The following is an 11741-nucleotide window of genomic DNA, read 5'->3' as shown; positions in this document are numbered from 1 at the left end:
TCCCTTTTGTTTTTTAACATGAGATATTCATGTCTTGGGAAAGATCCCATCACTCAGTTGTCTAATTAACCTAATGGCTTAGAAAAATGTATCAGTGTAGTATAAAAATCATGGAAACGTTATCTCATTTAGAGAGAAAGTAATAGGCTGTGCAGTTCCAGGGCAGTATAGTTATCTTGACTTTTTGAGTTTCATTATTGTTTTTGGCAACTAATATTGTTGGAGGGTTTTTGGTAATATATCTGATTGTTGCTCATAACTGACAATTCTCATTTTGTCAGAGAAAGATAGTCCTTTTCCGACTTCATTTTATCCTCACGTGGAAATATATAATTGTTATTTTTACAGTGACTAGCTGAGCATATGAATTTCAGAAGATAGTACTTGCTTCACTTGGAGCTTCCTTTTTACTCTCCTAGCCTGCAGTCTTTTGTGTGCTTTGCTGTCCTCAGTTGTTCCAAGCCAAAGCCTTTTTCTCCTGATTACTAGGGTAGATACACTAAAATACGGAATATTCAGAAGAACTTCAAAATACACCTACTGGCTTCACTTATCACATATCTTGAGTATCTTGAAATCTTGCCCATAAATCGTGTCCAGCTTAGCGAAGTTAGATCTCTTCCTTCAAGACCTCCATACTGACCACACTGCTGTGAAATAGTCATCCTGTCTATACACATTGTAGACAGTATGATGGGTATATTAACAGTTTAGGCTGTTGGATACAGTGACTCTTCTGCACTAGACTTTGAGTCATGAAAAACAAGGGAGGTTATAAGAGCCTGGAATGCAATTTTGGTTTGGTATCAGGTCTGCAAGCATCTTACTATATAAAAGCAAAAGGTCAAGCTTACTTTGGAAATGCAAGGATTTCATTGCCATTTATTGCTGATAATGAGAGGACGCTTCTCAGGTAGGTAAGATAGATGCTGTCTCTTACTTCAAGCTCTGCCTCTCCCACATGTCACTGTCCCACTATGATTACACTAGGGCTTACGTACTCTCTGGTACCTTGCGTGTTATCAGTTCTTCAAGGATCAGCTGCTTCTGCATTGTCACACAGCAAATGCTTCAGAGCCTTTTTATGAGTCCTTCTTGTCCAGAGTCCAAATTCATTCAGCCTTGCAGAGAAACAAAAATTGCAGCTGACACTGGATTTATGATGTGGCTTTCTGTGTGCAGTTAGTGAAGCTGCATGCCAGTGATCAGGCAACACGAGGAGTGTAGCAGCCTAAATTCAAAGAGTTGAAGGAAGCTCTGTAGGTATTTAGTAATTTATTTTTTACATTGTGTCATGCATCTTACCAGTTTCTATCCAATGGAAGTGACACATTTTCCAATTAGCTAGGTACTTCATTTATGTGCCAAGCACGTACACAAGTGGCTGTCATTGGCAGCACTTTGTGTTCTCTCCATCTTACAGATGTTCCTCAAAGCAGTATTTGGTCACTTCTTCGTGCTTGCATTCTCTTTCATTGGCTAGCACTTGTAGACTCCTGTGAGGTGTTTGATGGAAAATGGACATTTTGTTCATTAGCCTTTGTTCAGTTGCTGATTAATCAAATTCCCAGGCTCCCTGTTTTGTTGCACAATAGATAGACTTCATCTCTCTCAGGGCTTCATAGCATTGCTCTAGGTTGCACTTGTCAATCACTTTTGGCTGTAGTGGTTCTATGATTGTGGGAGGGCTGCAAGACTCTTCTGGTCCAGTTTGGAGCAAGGCAGTCCTTTTTGGATGCTGTTAGTGAGACCTTGCAGCCTGTTAAAGACATCCGAGATCCACAGCAGTTAGAACATAAACATTAAACAAGAACTTCTGGATTATTATATCATTTGCCCTTGCATTTTATCTCAGTTTAAGGTTGAAGGAGCCACCATGAATTTCATAGTGAACGTGTGTTTTCTGTCATAGGCTGAAAAAGCTGAGGCAAAGAACAGAAAAGTGAAATTACTAAGTGTCAAGTATAAAGTCCTGCATGAATCCACTCATGGCAAGGAATTTCTTTATATACTTACTATTAAATAGGCTTTGTATTGTTACGAAAGGACAAAATACAGAGTCTATGAGGATGGGATAATCTGCAGAGGATCTTTGAGACCTACTCAGCTGACAAACTCATGCTCTACTTGAATCAAATAGAAATGCCAGTACTACTATCAAGTTTTTTCTGAATTCATCTAGGTATGCCTATCTTATAAGTAATTCTGCAGCCAGTTGGAAACTTTAAAAAATAAAGATATAGGTGTTATCAAAGCAGTAATTGCACACAGAAAATCCAGTGTCCTTTTCTTCAGTATTTTAAAGTAGCTTTAGGAAACAGCTTCCTACAGAGTAACTTGATTTAAAATATTCATTGAGAACATCCTGGTTTCAGCTGTTATACTCCTGTCTGACACTATGTTGTGCCTTTGCTGCTGGTATCTGTTGAACAGTCTGTTGTAAGACTCTATTTGGAGTGGATGAGTGACATCATAATTTTACTAACTCTTGAATATGGTCAGTCACTGCATACAAAAGGGTGTTTCTGTGCTTAAATTCTGTTTTTGTCATTTTTCCTTTTTTTTTTTCTCTTAGAGCTCCTACATAGACATTATAGTTTCTTAATCTTGTTTATGTTCTCAATAAAAATACTGAGTATTTAGTAATATTAGAAGATTAAAATAATTTACCTGATAAGAACTCTGCCCTGCAGCATCTTCTGGTGAACTCTGTTTTTATGTAACTTCTGCACTATACTGAAACATACTTTCAGAAACATCACATTAGATAGAGTTTTGAATTGAGGATGAGAAGAGTAGTTCTTTTGTTCTTCTGTTCTTAAATAAGCATTTTGCAAGGCTATTGGATTAGTAAATTGTTTCCACATCCCCTTGTATTCCTTTCCCCTGCATATATGCAACATGCTGGAAATAGCTTGAAAGGTAAGAAAGCTGTAGCCATAACGATAAAAATAATATGGCAATATATTTTCATTTGGAGAATTTATGACCATTGGTTTGACACAAGCTGGTGGTAAAAGTGCACTTCTATGGGAAAGGCTTGAAAAACCCCTCATGTTTCAAATACTTTATACACCATTCTTTTTTAATGCTTGTTGGTTCATTTGTATTTATTTGTATTTTAATTAATTTGTATATTTTTAGGAGCCCAGGCTTGTGTTCTTGTGTTTTCTACAACTGACAGAGAGTCTTTCAAAGCAATTCCTACCTGGAAGGAGAAAGTCATGACTGAAGTTGGAGACATTCCTACAGTTCTTGTCCAGAATAAGATTGATCTTCTTGATGACTCTTGTATAAAGAAGTAGGAGTTTTATCTTCCTGTTTTTAAAGAACAATATGTGTCCCAATATACACACAATTTTTAAAACAATCCATGGGAATTTCTGGTGAAGACTTAGAGTATCTAGGTTGTCAGACCTATGCCCTGCATCAAGTGTTCCCTAGAAGCCCAGGTGACAGGTATTGCTGCATGAGTATAGTTGCTTGGGCAGATGTGTTTGCCAACCTTCTTTTGAAGTGTCAGCCAAAATAAAGGAATAGCATGAAGAGTTTGGTTGTCCCATTATATTAATCCATTTAAAAAAACCAAACAAACAGAAATTCTGAAACTAACTTTTCTCTCCTGATAAAATTTACAGTTACTGTTAAACTGTACTGTGCACCTTTGAAGTTACATTGTCTAGTTTGGCTAATGAATGTTTGCTAAAATAATGAAGTATTAAACAGGCTGTTTCAAAAAATATCTTAATATTCTTTGCTTTTCTTTCATTTGTTTTTATTGCTCATTTTTATCAAAATGTTGTAACTATAGAAATTCATATCTGTTAATATTCTCAAATTACATGGTGCTGATCCTTCTTCACAGTATTTTCCTTAACAAATTTTACTGTCAGTCCATTCTGTCTTTGTGTGTATATATATATACACACACATATATGTATATATGACCAATTTCATTCTTGCCAGTTTAACAGATGCTGCTAACTTGTGTTTACCACAGCATGTCATGTAGAAAATACAGCATGATGAAGTTGATCATTCTCCACTTCTTTATTTCTACCATCTTCCTCAGAGATTTAAATTACTTCTTCTTTTTGCTGTTTCCTGCACTGGCTTTCTTTGTTCTCTGTTTGCTATCATTGATCGCATAAATCAGCTTCTACTCCCTCTGCAAAGAATACTGAGGATTTTTCAAAGAAAAATCAAAACTGCATTTGAACTCCTCCCTTATTCATGCTTAGTTTTTGTTTAGTCATGTTAGTTTTTGCTTAGTTGCTTAGTTTTTGCTCTCAATATACTCCACCTGCCTCAGTAGCTTCATCTCTCTGATAACCTGATTTGCATTGGTGAAATTTTCCTAAGTTTTGTCAGCTTTTCCTTGACATTTAGCACAAGTTCTCTTTCCTTTTGCAAAACAAAGCAATTCTTCATTTCACCTCTGCACTCACAGGATTGCATAATTTACTGCTTATTTTAAAAATATACTTAAGGATTACTTTGCTGTTGTTGTTTTGATTTTTCAGTGGTAATTGTTCTGATTCTAGTTCTGTTAATTACAGCCTCCTTCCTTTTAGTTTCTCTGACACATGTCCTTGAACCCTTGGGAAATGTTAGTTAATGAAGTTAATAAAACTGAAAAGCAATTACTTCTGTTTATAAAGTGGATGTAAAATATCTTCCTGTTATAGTGGAGATACTGTAAAGAATTGAAGCATGAGATATTTTTTGACTGAGTTTCCTAACCCACCTTACTGTGTTTAACTTGCCGCAAGGCATTTTATTTGTAAGAACAAGTGTTGACAAATAATATAAAATTAGTCATATTCTGTTTTGCAGTGAAGAGGCAGAAGCACTGGCAAAAAAGCTAAAATTAAGGTTCTACCGAGCATCTGTGAAGGAAGACCTAAATGTAACTGAAGGTAGGAGGTGCAGCAGAGTAGGTGTCTGTCCTGTCCTCTGCTGTTTAGCACTGCACATGTCTCTAGTTTGGAGCTGGTCTGTTACTTCCCATGCTGTTGCATGTTTTTTTATTTCTTAGCAACACACTTTAAACACAAATAAATACTTTATATCAGTGCTTCAGACCCATTTCTTTGTGTACATCTTTCCTTTCTCTTCCATAAACAGTGCATAGCTTCAGTATTTAGAAGTGCCAATCTATCAAGGCTGTTTAGTTCTAATGACTGTAAGTAAGCTCTTAGCTTTTAAAAAATTTTTACATAGAAGTTAAATTATTACAATATATAAATTGTTGGTCAGATTATTTTGTAATTGCTAATAGTTAATAATTGATACAGTTGCTTCATAGTTTAGTTGTAATTAAGTACAGTACATTAACAGATTGGATATCTTGCAGCCTTTTGTCTACTGATAATATGTTACTAGTTTCCAAGTATCACTTTTTAATTTATCTGTTTACTTCCATAAGAGTACTGTTAGAAAATTCAGTCACTGCACTGTCTTTTGTGGAGTAGGTTTGAATAACCATTAATTATAGTCTCTAATAACTTATGCCTCATTTTATCAGGCAAATTTAATACTAAACTAATTGTTTCTCTTCTGCTAACATCTTTCACCTTGAAAAAAACACCTACAAGAGAAAATGTAACATGTTTCTCTGTTATCTTTACGTGTGTTATTAACTACAGATGTAAATAAATGTAACATAGATTGGTTCTGAAAATTCTCTTATAGGTGTAGATTTTTTCAGAATGCTAGGTAGAGTTTTTATACCTCAGTACAAATGGGGGGTAGCATTAGTTAATGAAAATAATGTTGCTACCATATTTTATTAATAGCCTTACTTTACAGGACTGCTATTACTCTAAGACTTCTGGCTATATATATATATATATATAAAAACTCCTACATAGCTTAAAAATGTTCCAAGTTGCATGAATTGGAACATTTGGCAATATGTAAGTGCCAGCTTTATTATGAGAGTATTGAGATGTTTCTGTCTGCTGTGGGGAACCCTATTACTGTATCCTGTAAGACCTGGGTAGACTTGGATTCTGCTCAGGTACACAGGCTTGCTGAGAGAGAATCACTTAACTAGATCATGCAAAACCTGTGGTATCAAACGCACTTTTGTCACTACACAGAATGTTGATTAAAAAGTTAGTTTTAAGCATACTCTGATGTACATTTTTTCTTTTTAATGTTCCAGTTTTTAAGTATTTGGCTGATAAATATCTTCAAAGGCTCAAGCAACAAACCTCTGAGGATCCAGAACTAGTCCATACAAGCAGTAACAAGATTGGTATGTATACTATAATAAAAAAACCAGAAGACAGTATTTTGTGCCATCAAAGCTTATGGTCTCATCTGTTTCCTTATGGAGTTAATACAGAGTGAATCAGGATCTAATTATTACTTTCTTATCTTAGGATATTGTCTTCTTTCCTTCTGTAAAATAAGTTTATGACTCTAAAGTTGCAAGATTGTCTAACTGGTGTACTAAAGTTTCCTGCTAACGTTTCACAAGTGGCCTTTTATTAAATTCATTTAAACAAACATTGTGTAAGGACTTGAGAGAGGATGCTTGTTGGGGTTTTTTTAATGTAATTAGTATTAGTGTTACTCATCCTGGTGCGGATTTACAAGAGACTCATGGTGAAGGAATCTGGTGAATAATCAGAAGGCCTTTGTAAACTGCCTTTTGTAAAGGAACACGAAACTTCTGTAGTCCTTCTTTAAAGCATTTCTGAGTCAGTTCATTTATTTTCCTTAAAGCACTCCCTTTTTATTCAGGCTTTTTCCTTACCTTTATCTCAGCAAAGGTTCTAATGTTAAAGTTGTCGTGTTTTGCTTTCATTATATTACTTAATGAACCATAACTTTGTTACCATGCAATTAGTAGCGCTTATATACGCAGGTGAGTGCGTATGTGCCCTTCAATTACATAGATATATACCAGCTTCAGATATTGCCTTGCTACTAATTCCAACTGGCCCTACTTCAAATTCAGCTGCAGAATTGACCCAGAAATGGATAAAGCTTGTAAAAACTGGAGTGTGCACTTGAGGTACACTACTATGCCTCAGCAAGTGTTGTGTCTTAACTATTAATGTATTGGGCTTCAGAAAGTGAAGAAATACAAATACTTTTCTTGTCTTTAATTTCTACAGGTGTTTTTAATACACCTGGTGGAGGTTACTCCAACCAAAATTCTAACACTCTTAATGGTGGAGATGTCATCAACCTTAGACCAAACAAACAGAGGACCAAGAAAAACAGAAGTCTTTTTAGCAGCTGCAGCATACCTTAGACCACTTTTGGAGGGAAGAAAACAACCCAGTGTATTGGATGGAGTTGTGCAATTGAGTACAGAACAAAGCCAGCTGTAGAGGTATTTTTACCAGTGCTTTAGCAAATCTTGTGCCTTTGGGATCCTTGATAGAGGGTGGATTCATATTAAACTTGCTGATGCAGTGGTTTTTGGTGTTTAGCGTGAGACACCTGGTGGCGAAACACAGAACCGTGGCTGCCCCCCCGCACTTTGTAAAAATTAGGCAAGCTTCTCCTTTTCCAAGGAATTATTTACAGAGCTATGAACTAACTGTTGCTGAATTGCAAAGCACATTTAATGTAAAGATAATACTTACAATACTTATAGGTACAGACCATAACACTATGTCCCAAGGTAATGTAGCAGCCTTGAAACTAAATTTAAAATAAATGAAATTCAAAGAAAATGTTAGAGTTGGTTATGAGACTAAGAAGATAAATGAAGAACAAAAAGAAGACACTACATTTTATGCCTGACTGTAGTATTATGGATTCTGGTAGGTCTGTTGGCGCAATATACTTGTGTTATGTATGAGTGCTAAGATATATATGTAAACATTTGGTATGAATATATAGGCTAAATTCCAGTGTACATGTTACTTGGGGATCAGCTAATGATGATAAAATAGCATCTTCCAAAAAATTTTTCCTTTTAAAATGTTGCATTTCGATGAGACCTTCACAGCTGCCACTGCGTATGTTTAACTTGCTATACTTTGGTCCTAGAAGCTTAGATTTTAAAATATATGGTGCCAAAAATGCTCCTTCTTTTTACTTAATGCTGTGCTATGGATATTTTTGTAAGTTAATTTTTCTCAGTTTTAACCAGTTGAACAAGTAACATAGTCTTTGACACCGATAGCTATTCGGAAGGAACATACAATCTAATCATATTCCTATTCAAACTTGATTGTTGTATCCTGTGTCTTCTATGAAGAAGGATCTTGCAGTGTGGTGTCACAGGACACCATTGGAGAAATTTTTCATAGATACCATAAACTAATTTATGGAAAATCAAAAAAATTGCAGCTGATGACTGAATTACACTAATGAGAGATTCTTGAATATTATCTCAAGGTAGACAAGATTCTAAGTTAGCTGCTGGTTGCAGAAAATCTAATCTGCAAGGTCAGAGACATGGCAAACAATTTTCAAAGCAATTAAGTAATTTTACAGAGTTGATTTAGAAGTTTATGAGCCCAAATAGAATTAAAAGTTATTTGGGCTCGGGGTCCTAAATTGCTATGGTGCTTTTAAAAATGCTAAGCAAGATACCTTTTATTTACCAGAAATAAACAGTTTTTAAACCTCTTCAGAAGCATGCATGCCTTTAAAAAAATATCCATATGTTTACATGTTTTTGTATGCTATTATATAAGTTTAACTTTCTAGGATTTCTACAGCAAACCTGCCAGTGACAAATGCAAAATATGCTGCTTGAAAAAAATCAGAGTTTTAATAGTTTTTTAAATGGTATATGAGAACAAAAATGGGTTGAGTGATCCTGTATATTTCTGGAGGAAGGACTTTTCACTGTGTGAATTCTTGTAAGAAGCCTGACTGACTTTGTTTCTAAGTCAATGAGTATGAAAACTGAAATGTAACTCTCTTTCCCCCTGTCTGCAGGGAGACAAGTGGGTGGCAAGTTATGCACAAACACTAAAGATCTCTGAACTCTGTATTTTATTTTTACTACATTAGACTTTCTACGAGTTACTGTTGTTTCTTTGACAAGCTGTTAGAGCATCTCCTGTTGCTGGCAAGAAGGCGGCCTTCAAGGCACTCAATCCCCTTTGCTATTGCAGCAAAACTCTGTGTTCCTCAACGTAATGTTTCTTACATTTTCTCTTGGATAAAGGCCTTTATTTTTTAACAAGTGCATTTAATCACTGTATGGATGTATAAATGGAGTCAAGTCCTTTCTGTCTTAGCAATTTAAGAAGGTACTTATCCGAAGACTTAAGATTGTACATCATGAGGCCACCTTACAACTTCAGGATGTGAGATAGAGTGTATGCATGAAGAATTTTGACAACTGTTTGTAATACGGAAACTTTTATATCTCATTGTCTGTTGGTTTCACTTTTTTAAATTATTTTTTCTTGAAAAAGAAACAAAACCACAAAGTGTCTGAAACAGTTGGGGTTTTTTTTGTTTGTCTTACAGAGTACTGAATAAGTCTTTATTACATATAATGACCATTATACTATTACGTGTTACACTACAGACCTTGTATTATTTCATAAGCCCGTTTGTATTTAAGATCTGTCATTATAAGCCACTGTTTTAAGGACTGAAAAGTCAGTAGAAATTTTCATAGGTGGAGACTTGACAGACTTGCTAGATTTAGGATACATTGAAATTCAGTACACATACACTGTAAGGTAGGAATATATATTTGCAGCATTGGTATCAGTTTTAATTTCATTCTCATCTTAAATCCAAAGTGGCTCTTTCTTCGTTGTGATTTTGCGGTGCGTGTTCTCCAATACGACTGAGATGGAGTCTGTCCACATCAGCATTTTTCTGGAGAGTGCTCTGCATGTACACTGCTTGAAAATGTAATTTTTATCCTGATGGGGTCAGTGTGGAGATGTAAATCATATGACTTGCATATTGCAGAACTCCTTAGGTATTCACTACTTAGAGGTAGTTAACTTTGGCTTTTTGGATGCAGAGACACACCTAAACTTCTAGTGCTTGCAATAATGTGAATGATTTTTATTATAAACATTGTCCCATATTCCACTCAAATCATTCTCATTAAAATATCTTACAATTTAGTTATATAAACCTGGAGGTGCTGGGCTGGCAATAAAAATGCCCTTCTCTGGGCCTCTGTGTGACTGCGTGGTGGAAGGAGATGCAGCTCTATTAGACCTGTGGTAGATCAGCATCTTGGATTAGGAGCATTCCTACCACAAAACATGGAGTTTGTTCTGTGAGACTAAGCTAATTGCACTCCTCTTCTTCTCTGTTAATAGCTCTTGAATAGCACATTGGATGTATTATCTAAATCTTGCCAAAATTCTTTCCTTTCAGCTGAAATTGCTACCGCTAGTGGAAAACTTGAGCAGTTGTTAATGCCTTAGTGAGATGAGTGTTCACTAAAGAGTAGGACTCTAAAGCATCTGTCGCTCCTGTGTTGTATCCATTCAGTGAATGGGTGTTCTCCCAGGAAGTGGGGCATCATTTGATGCAAAGTGGTAATGCTAGGGATGTATTTCCAAGCGGAAGTAACAAATCTCAATTTTTACGAATGATCACAGTAAGAGTTCTTTACTGTGAGAGTGACAGAGCACAGGAACAGGCTGCCCAGAGGTCGTGGAGTCTCCTTCACTGAAGACATTCAAAACCCGCCTGGATGCGTTCCTGTGTGATGTGCTCTACGTGACCCTGCTCTGGCAGAGGGGTTGGGCTAGATGATCTTTCGAGGACCCTTCCAACCCCTAAGATTCTGTGATTCTGTGTGATTTTTCTGCTTATGTGTGTGTGGTTATTTAAAAAAAACCCAACACAAACATTGTTCCACTTCAGACAGTTTCAGAGCTTTCCTATTTTCAGTATTTCTTGAGGCAATGCTTACATTTTTTAGACCAACTGCCCAAAATACCATACTGTCAGTCTTACTTTCTGTTTTATTGTTTTATGCTTCAGTACAATTTGTCTTTTCCTTTTCTCTCCCCTCGATTCTTGGGCTACAGCAGATCTGACATGTAGTTTTCCTTTGCATCTCTTCTGTGGATGTATGATATACTGAAGGGACTTGAGCAGCTGTACACCTCATACTGCCTGGAAGTTATGTAGGGGTACATGCATAATACTCAGTGAACGTGCACTTTGAACCTGTTAATTCATCTACTCAAGTTAATAGCCACCAGTTAATAATAGAATTAATTACTTGCACTGCAGAACCCTCCTGTGGGAGTTCAGTCATACAGGAAAGTAACAGACAGGCTTTTTGGATTCCAGTGACAGTACCTAAGCCCCTGCTGCTTTTCTAAATGTAGTCATAGACCTTTGGTTGATGTTGCAGAACCTGAATGGTGATTGTACATAAGCCGGAGAGTAAGTGTGGTCCAACAAACTTGGTTTCATCAAAACTACCTTACTATCTTTTTGTAGGAAGGAACACTTGGGCAAATCTTCTTTTTAATGCTCAAATAGTATTGTCAGAACAAAAATACTTCTCCCTATTAAATATGGCACCCAAACAGATAATCAAAACTGTAGAAGAAAAAAATGCTGCAATGTTTAGATTTGAGATGAAAGGTGCTATAATAGACTAAGAGAAACTTGCAAACAGTTCCATTTTTATGAGTTATCTCAAAGCCAGGTGAGAACTAGTACTGAACTAGACTCATTCTCAGGTTTCTAATAGTAGGGTAATGCTAATAAATAATTTGTGGAGTGAGTGTTCTTTCTTTCACTGAGTTAAATGTGGTTCAGCA

The 11741-nt window shown here is 36.0% G+C and overlaps 1 protein-coding gene across 1 annotated transcript in view; it reads left to right on the top strand.

Moving 5' to 3' along the window:
* The window catches only part of RAB23 (RAB23, member RAS oncogene family), a 9483-nt gene extending 1970 nt beyond the window's left edge, over positions 1–7513 (top strand). Inside the window, exons 3-6 of the mRNA XM_009999201.1 lie at positions 3145–3301; positions 4837–4919; positions 6170–6262; positions 7131–7513. Of these exons, the coding sequence (XP_009997503.1) occupies positions 3145–3301; positions 4837–4919; positions 6170–6262; positions 7131–7270 (473 nt within the window). The 3' untranslated portion in view covers positions 7271–7513. The remainder of the gene's footprint in view (positions 1–3144; positions 3302–4836; positions 4920–6169; positions 6263–7130) is intronic.
* The last annotated feature ends 4228 nt before the right edge of the window (positions 7514–11741 follow it).

The sequence above is a fragment of the Chaetura pelagica genome, unplaced genomic scaffold, assembly GCF_000747805.2.
Source record: "Chaetura pelagica isolate M959 unplaced genomic scaffold, ChaPel_1.0 scaffold90, whole genome shotgun sequence".
NCBI classification, from domain to species: domain Eukaryota; kingdom Metazoa; phylum Chordata; class Aves; order Apodiformes; family Apodidae; genus Chaetura; species Chaetura pelagica.
Note: the sequence above shows the minus strand (reverse complement) of the source record. Positions and strands in the feature narration are given on the sequence as shown.